Below are 16,784 nucleotides of genomic sequence, written 5' to 3'. Positions count from 1 at the left end.
CGGTCTGTAAATAATCGAGTCTGGTCCAGACAATCCAGTGATCAACAGCATGAGCACCTTCGACAAGTGACTTAATTTATTGTAAACTGCCTTTGTTCACCTACCAGTGAATGGGTACCCGGTAGAAGATGGTAGCGCGACTGTTCTAGCGCCTCAATGCAGCGATGTTATAATGATGCAGGCTATGAGCATGCAGGAACCTCGGGCGTCGATGTTTGTTTACGAAACTGAAAGGGCCGTCTTTGTCCTCAACTTGTGTGTGTGTGCGTGCTTTATGATAATGCTATGTTTGCAATGACAACATCTGGGTCCTATTCCACGACTCCGTCTTAGCGTTGCCTAGACTAAGGCTTAGTCTCTGAATATATATAATTTTGATAGTAACAAACAAGCCCATTTATATTGAAAAGGAGCCCTAGGGAGACCAGAGATTCAGAACCTGAGGAAATCTAGACTTGCTTTATTTAGAGCTTTAGCACTGCAGAGAGGGCTTGGCAGTAGGGAAAATAATGTGGTTCAGGGACTGTGAGACAGACTAAGCGTTGCCCTGCTCGCTAGTCTGTGTCAGATATTGGGAGTTATGGTCGTTGTTGCGCTTTGTAAAAGGGGCCCATGTCCCGACTAGTCGAATCTCCAGTAAAGAATAATGCAATACACACATGCAGTATCGAACACCGACCTACCAATGTGTATATTTATGCTTATTACCCATATGGTGAAACATAACCAGTGTCATATATATCATATGTGCACATGTATATCACTTTTGCCTAGCAACCATTGTTTCTGTATGTCGTGGTCTGTGACGTGAACAAACAATTGAACGTGAAGTGACACTGATGTCTATGAAGAGGGCCGTCACACTTGCTTACCCTGTTTTACTGGATTAATTGCTCAAATGTACATGAATAAAATAGATAATTAAAAAAATAGGTGGATCCAGAGGGGGTGGGGGTCAGGGGTGTCCCCCATCCCCCTTGTCCTGAATGTTTATTAAATGACCATTGTAACTCTCGTGAAAATTAAGTGTGCACACCCCCATTTCTCAAGAGTATGACTCCGCTCCCCCCTCTCTCAAAAGCTGTATCCACCTCTGTACACTGCAGCAAATGCATTATATGACTCATACGAAACTCGTGCAAAATTATGTATATAATAGCCCTGGCTCTCGCTTGGGCAATACAAAATTTCACAAGTCGTATGGCACACTTGCTCGTGTAATAATCTCTACATATACGCAGCCAGCTGTTATCTGATTTATAGCGGACACGGATATGGGTTAAACGGTTTCTATGAGTCGTCTGTGAATGTTTGCGAATAGCTGTACGCCCGAAGTGATGGAGAAGCTTACGTGTCGATCAGGGGCCCCGTTTCACAAAGCTTTTCTCGTAGCATTCGTGCCTCCTAAAGTGTAACATATGAGGTACTAATGCTACGAGAAAAGTTACGAGATCTTAGGCTTACGAGAGCGTTGTGAAACGGGGCCCTGAGCGGTAGTAGCGCTACGACTGTCGTAAGTCTATGTTAAAGTAACGGAGATACGATCAATCTAGCGCTAAATTCGCGTTGAAGACGGGGGCCTGGTTGACGACTTTGTTACAATCACAAGCAGAGGGCACTGAAAAACCTAGAAATGTTCACAGCATGGCGGGACTGGAATTAAAGGTCACAGATGCAGACGACGTGTAAGGGAGGCAACTCTGCACAGAGAACATTCACAACGAACACCAACAACTTAATGCTGTTTATTTTTTGTTCATTTCTGTAATACAAAGTGAAGATGAAGCACAAACAGTTTCTTAACTTGTCAAAAAATATTACACAAACAGACTTACATAGACAATTGACAGTTGCTGAAAGAGATGGATCAGTCGCCTGTTCCACTTTCTTCAAACATATCCCGGCAGTGTATTCAGATCAAGAATGCCATAGATTCTGTAGGGGTGAGCGATATTCCAGCAAAATATGGCGGGGGACACCAGAAAACTGGTTTGTGACGGCCTTGTGATGTAATATGTTAAAGCTCCCGTTCCAGGGAACAAATGCAGTTTTTAGGTACAGTTTATGAAAGATAAAGATAACCCCTTCGCCAACAGAAATAATGAATGAAGTCACATGTAAGATAAATGAGATTATTACGTTTACTAGTTGAGGCTCGCTAAATCCTATGATTGTTCATAATACAGGATATTAATTTTACTCACCCGAAACACATGCCCAACATAACCTCTGTACAAGCATAAGCGAAACAGGTGAAAATAGGTGATATATTTCACATTTGGGAGAGAATTTTACGCTGGTTTTAGCATTAAATACTGTGTTATGATAGTCAGATCAATACCTTAATTGAGCTTCACACGTTTCACCCACGTGGAGAATCGAACTCGAGTTTTCTGCGTGACAGGCAAACACTTTAACCACAAGGGTAAATATTGCTGCGATGTATGATCCCACTGGCAGCAAAACATCGACTTAAAACATATACTTTCGAGATTGACAAGCGAAAACACTATGCTTATGAAACTGACTGAATTGTACATTGAAAACCTACTGAAGCACAAGCTGCCATTGAGCGAGGGGCAGGTGCGTGGCTAAGACTGACTACGGAAAAGGGCGAGGAACTCGTTCACGTTGACTTTGCCATCGCCGTCGCGGTCAACCTCTTTGATAATACGCTGAAAAAAAGTCAAAATAATATTATTACAATTATTGCTATTATACAGATTAAAATAAACAAATACAACAAAGATGGTTTGGGTGATATTAGACTAACGCTTATACATATAATTTTGATATAAACAAATAATTCCATTTTAATTGAAAAGGAGCCCCAGTGAGATGGGAGAATGTAACCTGAGGAAATCCAGACTTGCTCATTTCGGGATTTAGCATTGCTGAAAGGGCTGGGCGGAAGGCAAAATGAGACTGTGAGACAGACTATCAGGCTGGTGGGGCTGGCTAAGCTCATCATCAGTTCACGGCCCATGCTCCCCTTTACTCTTGTATTACCGAGAGTGTCAGAAAAGCTGCAAACCCAGGTACTTCCCCAGTGTCAGTGAACAGATTAGGAAGTACCAAAACAGGAATCAAGAACAATGGCGAGTCGGACAACTAAGAACAAGGTCAATCACATTGGGGTCAAAAGGGACAGAAAACTCATTGATATAAACGATTTCATTGGAGTTATCAAAAACGCCAAGGTCGTGTTTATTGTCCTGGGCGTGTCTGAGATTGAATATGTGCTCCTTCCAAAGAATTTTATAATTATCATTTTCCATGACAGCCTCAACATATTGGGATCGTACCATTGATGTTCCTCAGAGCCAAAACAAGAAGCATGACCGAGATTGAGGATTGAGCCTCGCCAACATATCGCTAACAATATACAGTGTTTGTGGAAACGCTGGAATCCAGTGACAGGGAACGGGTTCATTAAATTCATTGTATAAAATTCATTTAATATTTAACATTTTAATGATTAGAATTGACCGGTCCTGTGCAGCAAACAGGATGCCTTCTGTTTCACTTTTCACGTCAGCCTATTGTTAATGATCTCAACTGGATTCTATATTTACTGGTATTATTATGAAATATAAATGGTTGTCAATCACCATAAAATATATCAAACCGAACACACATATATATACTTATTGCAGTTGGAATGAGTGAGTGAGTTTGTTTTATGTCGTTTTTAGCCGGGTGTTGCGTGACGGGCGAACGCTTTAACCACTAGGCTACCCCACAGCCCCCATATTGCAATTGGAAGTTGTGTAACGCGACAGAAGCAAAACGCAAGCTGTATTACGCTAGCCTGAATTTAATCAAGTCCTGGCAAGACCAATCAGTGGTCATCAGCATGACCAAAGTCAACGTAGGACAATGTAACCACCCAATCCTCATTAGCCAGCTCTTACGTTAAGCATGGGTACCCGTAAGGCCTATAATACACTGGAACAACCGTGAGTTTCAAAATACAACTTCTTCACACCATTGGAAGAAAGTAAATATACTTGAAAATGATTTTATTTCCTACCTGTGCAGTGGCATCACTTATTTTTGTGCCGCATGAACTCAAAGCTTTCTTTATTTCACCGGCATCAAGGGTCCCACTGCCGTCTTTGTCAATATCCTTGAATGCTTTCCGTAGTTTGGCCTCACTGGAAACATGACAAAGAAACGGTCACGGTTATATTACTGAACGCCTTGAAATGTCAGATATTCGCTGGATCAATGATCAACTCAGCTGTACATTGTGATAGTCAACAGAACAGGAAATACACGCATACGTGTGTGTGTGTGTGTGTGTGTGTGTGTGTGTGTGTGTGTGTGTATGTGTGTCTTATGACTCTATCTGTCCTAGGTGGATTAGTCCAGGGTCCGGATTTTCGATTTTACATAATCTCCTCCTTAAACAAGCATGGTAATTCGTGGAGTGAGTGAGTTTCGTTCTACGCCACACTCAGCAATATTCCAGCTATATGGCAGCAGTCTGTAAGTAATCGAGCCTGGTCCAGACAATCCAGTGATCAAGAGCATGAACATCGATCTGTGCAATTGGGATATGATGATGTGTGTCAACCAAGTCAGCGAACCTGACCACCCGATCCCAGGGCTCCAGATAATGTTTCATGATCAGGAGTACGTACTCCGTATTTTTCAATATAGGAGTACTGGAAAACAATAAGTACATTTAGAGTACTGAATGGAATTTAATGGAGTATCAGTAATCTTGTGTATCGTTTCATATATGCACCACAACATTGCTACTCTTGTGTAAACAGGTCAGTACACAATAAAATAATACTTTTTTCAGATAAATACATCTGTAGGTGATTCTAAGACCGTACACCATTGCTATGGTGCGTATCTGTTACGTTTTCTAAATTATTTCCTACCGTATCGCGCTTATTTTATATCCGTACATACGCCGATACGGTCCTTATCTGGAGCCCTGCGATCCCGTAAGTCGCCTCTTACGACAAGCATGGGTTACTGAAGATCAATTCTAACCCAGACCTTCACGGTCGTGGATATGACGTGAAAAATCTGTCCTTACACTTATAATTACACTTATAAACAACAAGGAGCCAACAGGTTTAAATATTTCCTTACTCAAGTCGTGATGGGGGCAGCTTGTTCAAAGCACCCAAAAATTCAGCCTTAGTCACTCTACGGTCACCATCTTTATCAAACTCCACGAACATATCCTGAAACCGAAACGAAGAATGAAATTCAACATTTTAAAACTACCTGGAGTCGATTGGAATGTACACAAACAAAACTTTTAAACTCCAAATAACAAGATTAAATGAGATCATTAATATATATTTAACTGAAAACCTAAAATGTATTAACCCAACAAATATTTGGTTCAAAGCACGTTTTTTTTCGGGCACAAAGCATGCACATTGAACAATGCTCTTGTCAAACGAGTCCAAAAACATTTTATGCAGGTATTTTCTTTATCAAATTATTGTTTTCAAAAACAGCAGAGGGCTGTGCGGGTTTACGAGTTTCCAACCATCGACATTTAGTTTGCTTTTTTCAAGACACCTACACTCCCCCGAAACCCTGCCGTCACAGATGATACTTGCTGAAAATATGAACTGTTGACACAATCTGTGCCTACTCATGTTACTGATCTGTATTATGACTTGCAGCTGCTGCAACTGATATTTGGGATTCTTTGCAACAGATGTTTAGAACGCAATGTGATTATCCAGTGTAATATAGCTGTAATCTGGTTTGAGTCAAGTGTGAATTTCACCACTTGAAACATGTCCGCCTAAATATGATTATGATGTTATGTTATCGCTGCACGATTCTTTTGTATCGGGTGATTTTACGCCGTATTTAGCAATATTCCAGCAATGTCATGGCGGGTGACACCAGAAATGGGCTTCACTGTACCTACGCGTGGAATCGACCGTGTCGCCCCTGGTACAACGGGTAGCATCTGATGGACGTAGGACGCATATCATTTAAACACTCTAGAAATAATCATTTTCAGTTTGTTTTAGCAATCTTTCCATTCCATAAAATATACCGATTGCTTGCTGGTACAAGGCTGCCATTTTAAATTACAACAATCATTTAGACTAACGCTTAGTCTATGAATATGTATAGTTCTGACACAAACGCGTAACTCCATTTAAACTGAAAAGGGAGTTCCGGTGAGCTCAGAAATTTAGACTTGCTTCATCTAGGGGTTTTGTTTTACAGAAGGTGTTCGTCGGAAGGGAAATAATGTGGTTCAGGGACTGAACAGGCTACACCCGTTCAGAGGAGTCAGTTTGATGGGTTGTCGAATTGAAGCCAGAGAGTAGGACAACATGTTGTACTCATCATTACTCCAGCTGTATGACGGCAGTCTGTTTCTAGTCGAGTCTGAACCAGACAATCAAGTGATTGAGAATATGAGCATCGATCCAGGCAATTGGTATACGATGACATGTGTCACCAAAGTCAGCGAGCCTGACCACCCGATTCCGTTAGCTGCCTCTTACGACAAGCATGAGTTGCTGGAGATCAATTCTAACCCGGATCTACACGGGTAGGACAAAATGTAAGATTAGTGACCGTTCATAATTAATGGCTAGGGGGGTGACTACTTGCCATAACTGAAGAGGAGCACATTTTAAGGTTTCAAAGCTTTATAGCAACAGATGCGACGTTTCGGTGCAAGCTCGTTCCTCTTCAAGCAAGCTCGTTCCTCTTCATCATACCAGCTTGAAAATGCCCTCATGGAGATACAAAATATTAAAGTGATTTGATTTGATTTAAAGAAGTTGTCACAACTGAATGGAATTATAAAACCTTTAATAATTCATGATGAGAATTTATACGCTTATGGGATTCTAACACGCCCACGCTTAAGAGGGGATTAATAAATAGTTTCTGGGATGGCATCCACTTACACCACGGTCGAGATAACAGGTGACCCTCGATGAAGTCATATAGGTGAATTACTTTTACCAACGCTGGGGAAAAGCTGTAAAATAGACACTGGTCAGAAACAGATATGATGGTCCCTTAAAAATATGCCTAAGGAGTGTACGGAAGCTGCTATCAAACGGAGGAAAATGATACGATAGCATTCCTCAAGCCTATCATAGCGTTAGGTGTGGGCTTCTTTACCGTGGTCCTAAATCAGTTTAGAAGTGAGTGTTGTGAAATCAGGACGCCTGACTCTTTGTTAAAATATGGGAACTCCTCCACAAACCCATAAGACTTGTCAATACAAACAGTATAAGATAGCGGAAGTCAGTTCGTACAACACTCAAGCATATCTTGAGTTAATGTGAGGGGAGATGTGTCTGTCATTAATGACGGGGGGCGGTGAAAGTATCTATTGACAAGTGAGTGAGTCAGTATGGTTTTACGCCGCTTGTAGCAATATTCCAGCAATATTACGACGGGGGGACACTAGAAATGGGCTTCACACATTGTACCCTAGACTAAGGCTTAGTCTCTGAATATATATAATTTTGATAGTAACAAACAAGCCCATTTATATTGAAAAGGAGCCCCAGGGAGACCAGAGATTCAGAACCTGAGGAAATCTAGACTTGCTTTATTTAGGACTTTAGCACTGCAGAGAGGGCTTGGCAGTAGGGAAATTAATGTGGTTCAGGGACTGTGAGACAGACTAATTGTACCCATGTGGGGAATGGAACCCGGGTCTTTGGCGTGAGGAGTAGTTGGCTACCCCGCTATTGTGTATGCAAAACACACACTATATGGCGTCACTATATGGCTGAAATATTGCCGAGGTGACGTTAAATTATAACGGACTCACTCGCTCATTTGTTACTCTTTTTAAATGTTTAAAGACATTTAACGGTGTTTAACTCAACGACACTTAGTTAATTCCAGGCCCCGATTTCTCGAAACAAACTTAAGTCTGAGTTTTGACTTAAGTTAGAATTTTACTCAAATCTGAGAAAAACTCATTTCCCAGAATGAACTGAAATCCATATTAAACTCAAAAATAGTAGACAATTTGAGTTTGGAGAATAGAATACTTAAGTTGTTTGGGCTTTTTTATTTTTAAAATGCAGCTGAGTTAAATATTCAGCTGTTTCAAATTGTCAAACTCAGATTGGAGTTTGAGTAAAAACTTAAGTTTGTTTCGAGAAATAGGGGCCAGACGTACTGTCAACCCTGCAGTTCATAATCACCATAACTACGAAAAGGTAATTTCTCCCGTTTTACACATGACAATACTGAACTCAATACGGGCACCGGAACGTGACGCACATCTCCGTATGACAGGTGTGTGTGACGGTCGGGCTGACATTTATATGTGTGAAATGGGTGCGATTTTGATCAAGAAGACCATACTCTATGATTCATGGACCTGAAACAGACCTTGAGGCTACGTTCTGATCGCTCTCCGAATACTGAGGCGACCTAATGGCCCCACGAATGCGGACTACTTGTAGCTTACGTAGATTTCCTTGAGTTCAAGGTTTTTCGATGTTATTTATATCTAGTTTTTACTTATTGCAGTTTAGAATAAAAAAGTAAGAGAAAGCGTTCAGATTAAAGGTCGATTAGAACAAGATTTCCGTTCATTCTCGGCATATCGGTTTCAGATGTGATGGGGATTTCGGATTTTGGTGGAACCTCTAAGCATGGTTATATCGGTGACTGATCGAAAATCGTAATCAGAATTAATATGGAATTCGAACCCAGACAGACACATAGGCAATAACAGTCAGACGGTTGTCGGACATCAAATTAATGTCGAGCCGCTCCATACCACGAAAAACTATTTTACGTAAAATACAAACAGAATTAAACACAGGAAACAGTGTTCCATATTTCATAATATGAATCAGGTATTTTGCATTATCTTGTGTTAGAATATTGAGTTTGGGCAGATAAAAAGGCCACATTTCAGGAAATGACAAAATAAACTCATGTTTCTCAACATCTTTAACAGACATGGAATGTCTATATGTGTGTGACCTATATTTGCAGGAATGTTCCGCTGCAAAAGGTTACCAGCGACCAACTAAAAGGATATGACGTTGTCATTTCATAAGAAATATTCGACTTGTCAAAACATAGAATTTCTGCATACATAAGACTGCAAGAAACTATGGATTCATCGGCCCACTTGCAGGTAACCTTAAGACCGACCTTCACAGCGACCTTGACATTAACCGCAGGTCACTAAAAAGTTTCATTTGCCTACAGTAAACGTTTCCGGGGCAGTCATGTGACCTTCAAAACGACCTTGACCCGTGACATAAGAGATTACTGTTAAAAGTCCCCAGGCCACAGAAGTCTATATACGTAATAGGATAACCTTGAGCTGCTTCAACACCCCATACTTTCAAACACAAAGCCGGGGGATGATAGTGTCTACTGGCAAAGTTCCAACAGCAACATTCTGTCAACGGATTATGTTCCAGAATAAACTGGGACAGTGTCCGTGTAAGAAGGAACAACACATTTACTATTCGCAAGGGAAACTAGAGTAAATGCTCTTTTAAATGGATTAGGTTTTTTTTTCAGTTTCGAGTGAGTGAGTGAGTGAGTGAATATTGCCTAACGCCGCATCAGCAGTGTTGCAGCTATTCGCGGCGATTTCGGTTTCGAAAAATAACCAGTATTTTGCAGAACATAGTAAGTAACTATTGTTTTGTTTGTGATTTAAACCACAAGCTTTATAGATTGACAAAAAATACTTTTTCCGTTCGCAAGCAAAACTGGTGTCCTAACATTTTTAAAACTAATGACCGCTTATTTTCAACACATCAAGAATATCCAGTGAATGGTCATTTCGCTTTTGTAATGAAGAGATAAAATGCGGAATATGTCGTGAGTGAATAAAAGATATGTTAAAGGATATGTTAATCGTTTTTCAAATGTCCTCCTGGCCCAAGATCAGTATCCCTTTAAATGCCTCTACGAGCTCACCACTCAAGCACATGTGTTCAACATATTAAATTCAGAACGAAAGTATTCCGCCCCCCCACCAACATTTGATGCCAATACGTGCAGGCTCGTTAAGGTCTAATGACTCATAGATTCACATGGGGCTTGATATATTTAAAAGTTGTTAAGGCTGATTATCCGATAACGCTGATATTTAGACGACATTTTACGTCGCCATTTAAAATTCTGATTCTAATGACTCACTCAGATATAATTTGTTATTTGTCCAATTTTTCATGCAGCAATACCCATGCAGTGTGAACTTTATCTTGACATTAACATGTACATTTTAGAATCTACAAACTATTCGTGTAATATTATAACATAAAAATAAATTGGAGTAATTATTTTAAATATGTAATAAACAAACAACATTTCCTCAGACACACACAAGAATAATGCCAAAAATCACTACGGTTAATAAAAAAATACATTTAATATGATATGGTCAATAATTAATACCACAGGATCGAAATCAACTCAAAACGTCAATCTACCTCTCTTTTCTTTGCAGATTTAAAATATTTCGGATTTAACTTATGACTGAACAAGACTTCAAAACTCAAAATTTCAAATTCATATTGTGCCTGGCAGTTGTGTTCTTACACAATACAGTCATTCCGACGTTGTTCAGCAGTTGAAAAGGAAATGGAATTCAAGCGGAACTTTTCTTTTTGACCTCAATAACATTTAAACTGCATTAAGTTACCGCCGTATGTCGTAATAAGGGTCCTAGCATACATGCATAAAAACCGAACAAGCATTAAGCATGAAGTCGGTATCACATAAATTTACAAGTGAAAACATAGATGTATTCATGTCGCGTATGCCTCCATTCTATACATGCCGCAATTCCCAGGCACGCTGTATAGTCAACAGCAAAGATTATTTTACAAAAGCCTGGGTCAACAAGACATAACGCCTGGATGCGGTCAATAAATCCCGGGTTTATCCTTAAAGTGAAACGCGACTACCTGAGCCCTGTCGGAAAAAGAATACTGAAAACTATACTTTTTATCATAATCAAGTTATGCGTAGTGATAAGGGCTGTGAACGTCGAGACTCAAAGATGAAATAGTTTACTTGACAAACGCCGTTGACTGCAGTGTTTGCCATTTTGATGTCCACCTTGATGTGATATTCGTCGTTGATTTGCCATCAAACATACAGGTAGTTTACTTTCACGTGTCAACACGACTCCGATGTAATAAAGTATAGATAGAAACATTTTGGGCTTACCAGAATGGTTTGATCGTCGAATCCGGAATTTTTGAGACATTTTTTTAACTCCTGGATGCTTAGACATCCGCTCTTGTCCGCATCAGCGTGGTCGAAGAAAGCTTCGTAGTTTTTCAACTCTTCGCTGGTCGCCATGTCGGTGTGTTTTGGATGGGACGTCTGGGTTGAGATGGTTGGCCGTGCAGCGCGACTTGACTGGCTGGATGGTTGACGGTGTTCGGAGTGAGATATACAGACAGGTTCAGACACACTTCACTGAGCACCGCTGCTTCGCGAGAATCCTGTCACCTGACCCGTTTTTCTGTGCAGCACGCCCCCACCGCTCGCATACGCAGGTAAACAGATTTACAAAACAACGGAAGTGTGTTTACGTTGAGGCGATTGTCGCGTGCGACTGTTGTAGTTATTTATGAACTGGTTGCAGGTTTTGCGTTTTGTGATGTAAAAACCTCTACATTTTACGCAGATCGTTTAACTTAAACACACCAACAGCCTGGATTTTAATCATATAAATATTTCATACAATAAACTGCAAACAACAACGCATATTTTGCGATCGATAAGCCCAATAAACAACACAGGCGATGAAAGTTCGTCGCTAGTGGGCGTGGCCTAATGATTCATTTAGGTTTATGAAGACATAAACACAAAATATTGCACGGCTGGTCACTGAGCTGTCGTGGAATTACTTGCGTTTTTTTAATGTCAGCATAGCATACTCAAGGCAAATGGAACTGTTATCGTGACTGCCGACTTTATATGTGAATGATGTTATTCAAAGATTTACATTACTACAAAACAATTCGAAATTTATTTCATGATGCCTCAGTAAGGTGAAGATGGACCAGAGTTTTAGTCAAGGATTCAAACTGCCCCCCCCCCCCCCAACCGCTAATATTAATGCACACTATACTGTTGTGTGTGACCAAAATATATTATTCATTAAGGCCTGTTTACATTTCCCAATTAGACATACACAATTTGAACGGATAGACAGTTTGACGTTCGCATTTGTGTTTTACCCCTGTAGACATGAACTGACATCAATATACACAGGCCTAGATAGTGACAAGATGTCTGTTGTTTGTCAAAATATGCAAGGGTTAACTGTTTGTTTGTACTGTGTTGAAAAGCAAATAATATCAAGTTTGAATTTCGATACTATTCAAACATATCATACAATAGTTGCCGTCTGGTCATACGAAAACCTCATTCAGTTCATACATCAACATGATGATGGCATGCTTGCATATGAGGTTAGCTGTAGATTTTGTATAGAGTGGCGCAATGCCCCCTAAAGAAATTTTACCGCGAAACTGTTATTCATCTAACAGATATTCCATATACCTCTCCTATGAGTAAATAGCGCCTGAGGATATCAATCGATACAGCAACACGACCCTTTGTGACACATTAGTATGTCGCGGTTGTGAATGTGTTGAATAAATCAACGACATAGTCATAGATCTCTGGCTCTGGTGCGTCTATACTATAGTGTCTTATAGCCTATTCATTGGAACGTGTAGTTATAACGCGACATAGCTGGCCACGTGACAGAGGAATGCGTGACGTCACGGGGAATCACCTTTCAAATTAGGCCATGGAAGCGTCGGTCTCTTAGGGTCGACCGCATGTGAGGCTCAATGTGTTTACCCTTGCAAGTTTTATTGAAAAATTTAAATAAAGTTAAAAATTATAACATTTCACTTGTATGGTTGATAAAATTCTCATTAATGTCTTGTTATATGGGCAATGAACGTGTTTAATTGTAACCGCACAATTACCATGGCGCTTATATACGTTTATATGAGTGAGTGAGTGAGTTTTAGTTTTCACCGCTTTTTGCAATATTCCAGCAACATCATGGCGGGGGACACCAGAAATGGGCTTCACACATTGTACCCATGTGGGGACTCGAACCCGGGTCTTTGGCGTGACGAGCGAACGCTTTAACCACTAGGCTACCCCACCGCCCAAAGTCTATATGATGTACATTTGAATATGGCATGATATTTAAACGGTAGTTATGCACGCTCGCACTCATGAATATTATACGTGACCTTCAAATATCCTGTCAGACCAGGGAGAATAATAAATTGGGCATCAATTCTAACGAGAAATATCTAGTCATATTATGTAATAAACAAGTCAATGGCGATTTCCTCGTTTTTTATTTATTTCAGATTAACTTTATCATAGGCCAAGTTTTGTGTGCGAGCTCATCGTGATTCCTTTTGATTATGAAATACACAATGCCATTTTAGATTGAAATACACAATGCCATTTTAGAACGTGATCAAATGTAACATATGTTATATTTGGGATTACACTTTCTTAGTAAAGTACAGATTCTAGTACTTTTGGGGTTGAGTCCCATCCGGGATTAGAATAGGTCTTCAGCAACCCATGCTTGCCTCAAAAGGCGACTCTGTTTGTCGTAAAAGGCGACTAACGGGATCGGGTGGTCAGGCTCGCTGACTTGGTTGACACATGTCATCAGTTCCCAGTTGCGCAGATCGATGCTCATGCTGTTGATCACTGGCTTGTCTGGTCCAGACTTATTTACTGACCGCCGCCATATAGCTGGAATATTGCTGAGTGCGGCGTAAAACTAAACTCACTCACTCCACAACATGGAAGTCGGACAACTGGTAGTCTAGATTGCGGACTTTGTGTACCACTCTGATATGCACGGCTCCCACGGCCGAAAACTATGAAATACACAATGCCACTTTGTGTGCTGGCGATTAGGTGCCTGACTCTGAGGGTGTGGGTTTGAATCCCGGATGGAACCCCAAAAGTTTAATCCCAAATATAACATATGTTACATTCTTTTTATTGTTGCAATAAACATTCCAGATACATACTTCCTTCCTCAGTGTGTGAAAACCAGCAGCGTGAATGACGATTATTGAAGAAATGTGCCCCTGCCACATAAAATTTGAACTCTTGTACACAGTAGGGTAGCCTAGTGGTTAAAGCGTCCGCACGTCACCCCGAAGACCGGGTTCGATTCTCCACATGGGTACAATGTGTGAAACCCATTTCTGGAATCCCCCGCCGTGATATTGAAGGAATATTGCTAAAAGTGGCGTAAAACTAAAACTCAGCTAACATTCAGATCACATACACTGCTTTCATGATTGAAATATATACATGATAGTGATAGTGATTTAGAATTACACAGATATTTGGTTTGTTTTGTTTGTTTGTTGTTTTACGCCGCAGTCAGCAATATTCCAGCTATATGGTGGCGGTCTGTAAATAATCGAGTCTGGACCAGACAATCCAGTGATCAACATCATGAGCATCGTTCTACGAAACTGGGAAACGATGACATGTGTCAACCAAGTCAGCAAATCTGACCACCCGATCCCGTTAGTCGCCTCTTACAACAAGCAGGGGTTGCTGATTTGTGACCTGAGCCATATGCGCAGGACCATAAACCATAAGATCGAAACGACTGTTGTCACACACCGAGATTCGAAGCCGACCAGGCCTTCATATGCCTTAAATGTTGATCGCTAGGTCACACTGATTCTAAATGTGAAATGTTCACCTTGTTTTGAGACAACGCCATCATATCGCTGACAGAATAATCAGACTCTATCAATAAACTTTTCATCTCGACCTAGAATGAAACATGTGTTACATCGATTAATTAATAAAATGCACTGCAGGAGAGAATCGTTTCAATATTACATTGCTTATAGATTTTCTGGACAGCACAATGAAAGTATTATTAACTTCCAACATCACATTGAGCGTCTGTGGCGTCTCATTGTGTCAACATGACAAAATAACATTTAAAAAAATAAATCATAAATAAATTAAATGCAATATAAAATACAATGAACCGACACGCCTACTTATCTATTAATCAAAGCAATTTTGACGTTATTGAACTGTTGGCTTGGAAACGTCAAAGCGATGCATGACTTGATGCTTATCATTGGCAGTGAATATGGTTGGGTTAAAAAAACTACAGGGGAGGGGTTGGGTGGATAAATCAACTTAAATTCTTTTTCGCTGGATTCCTACGAGTTTTCAGATCCAAACCGGATTCCACATCTTGTCGCGACACCTATACGGGCACATATTAAGAATTAAATCAAAACAAAACCAAACAAAACACCTGTATGTTTCGTTCCTGATCCCTATGAAATAATGGACTGATCCCCTTCCCCTATGACGCGTGGAAAGTGTCCTTGCACCTGTGAGAGCACTTCTTGAGATGGTTGTTGGATCCAAGAGAGAATTGATCACATTGTTTCCAAACTTAGATGTCACGGTTATAGCGTGTCCCGAGCTGTTGATCTATTATGTATAATCGCTATTTGTAAACAGGCACAACAGAGCACCACGGAGACTTAAGTCATTATTCATAACGAAAGCTTGTTTCGGTGTCAGCGAAAACTGTACAAGTCGGCAGGAGAAACAATCAATATCAATTCACAACAGTCAAGTGTAGGGAATAAATGATAATTAACGTAAACATATCTGACTTATTCGGGAAAGATTTCCTCCTGTATAACTACCGTTTTTTTTATCAATCAATGCCTAAGATTAAATAGTTATTTTTTTAAAAGGGGCGCTTATTCATTTTTGGGGGGTGGGGTGTTTGTTTGTTTAACTGACTGACTGACTGAGTTTGGTTTTACGCCGCTTTTAGCAATATTCCAGCAACATCACGGCGGGGGACACCAGAAATGGGCTTCAAACATTGTACCCATGTGGGGATTCGAACCCGGGTCCTCGGCGTGACGAGCCAACGCTTTAACCACTAGGCTACCCCACCGCCCCTCCGGACATCTGAATCTTTTTAGAAATCTTTTTATTCCCCCAAACTTCTAAACCCCCTTTAAACGCTTTAAACAAACAATGTGTGAAGCTCATTTCTGGTCTCCCCCCGCCGTGATGTTGCTGGAATATTGCTAAAAGCGGCGTAAAACCAAAACTCAGTCAGTCAGTCAGATGTCCGGACCGGACCTAACTTAACCCTAACATTTCAGGCGGGGATTACGGGCGGATCTCTTTCCTTTATTCGTGCACTGTGTTACAGTAACGTAATGACCTTTGAAGATGTAAATTCCAACATCATATAATCCAGAAAGCAGTGAAACATATAAGCAGGTCAATCTAGTGTTTGCTTATTGTTTAACGCCACACTAAGCAATATTTCAGGTATATGGGATGATCTGTAAATGATCGAGACAGTCAATTCAGTGATCATCAGTAAGCATCGGTCTATGCGGAGTGAGTGAGTTTAGTTTTACGCCGCTTTCAGCAATATTCCAGCAATATCACGGCTGGGGACACCAGAAATGGGCTTCACACATTGTACCCAAGTGGGGAATCGAGCCGGGACTTCGGACTTCGATGACATGTGTCAACCAAGTCAACAAGCCTGACCACCCGATCCCGTTAGTTGCCTCTTATGACAAGCAGTTGCGGAAGACCAATTCTAATCCGGATCTTCGTGGAAATGTGAAAGATGAAGGCGATTGTCATCTTTTCATCTTGTGAGTTGAAAAGCTTGACACACCTTGTCCTGTATCCCAACCCTAACTGCCATAAACTATACCGACTCATGGTAC

The 16,784-nt window shown here is 40.6% G+C and overlaps 1 protein-coding gene across 1 annotated transcript; it reads right to left on the bottom strand.

The window, feature by feature from the left end:
• Positions 1-1,729: 1,729 nt before the first annotated feature.
• On the bottom strand, positions 1,730-11,514 carry LOC124281661 (calmodulin-like protein 3). Its single transcript, XM_046717599.1, has 4 exons — positions 11,188-11,514; positions 5,113-5,207; positions 4,034-4,157; positions 1,730-2,675 (listed from the first exon to the last, which is right to left on the bottom strand). The coding sequence occupies exons 1-4, from the start codon at positions 11,320-11,322 to the stop codon at positions 2,592-2,594; spliced, it is 438 nt and encodes a 145-aa protein (XP_046573555.1). The 5' UTR covers positions 11,323-11,514; the 3' UTR covers positions 1,730-2,591.
• Positions 11,515-16,784: the final 5,270 nt, after the last annotated feature.

Source organism: Haliotis rubra, unplaced genomic scaffold, assembly GCF_003918875.1.
Source record: "Haliotis rubra isolate DU_JTF1 unplaced genomic scaffold, ASM391887v1 Scf287, whole genome shotgun sequence".
NCBI classification, from domain to species: Eukaryota; Metazoa; Mollusca; class Gastropoda; order Lepetellida; family Haliotidae; genus Haliotis; species Haliotis rubra.
Note: the sequence above shows the minus strand (reverse complement) of the source record. Positions and strands in the feature narration are given on the sequence as shown.

Bases quoted from the DNA above. Each gene is read 5' to 3' on its own strand.
- LOC124281661 (XM_046717599.1), bottom strand. From the start codon at position 11,322: ATGGCGACCAGCGAAGAGTTGAAAAACTACGAAGCTTTCTTCGACCAC. The intron at 5,208-11,187 runs GTAAGCCCAAAA...TTTCGGTTTCAG, and splicing joins TCGACGATCAAACCATTCTG to GATATGTTCGTGGAGTTTGA. The intron at 2,676-4,033 runs GTAGGAAATAAA...ACTTTTTTTCAG, and splicing joins TAAGTGATGCCACTGCACAG to CGTATTATCAAAGAGGTTGA.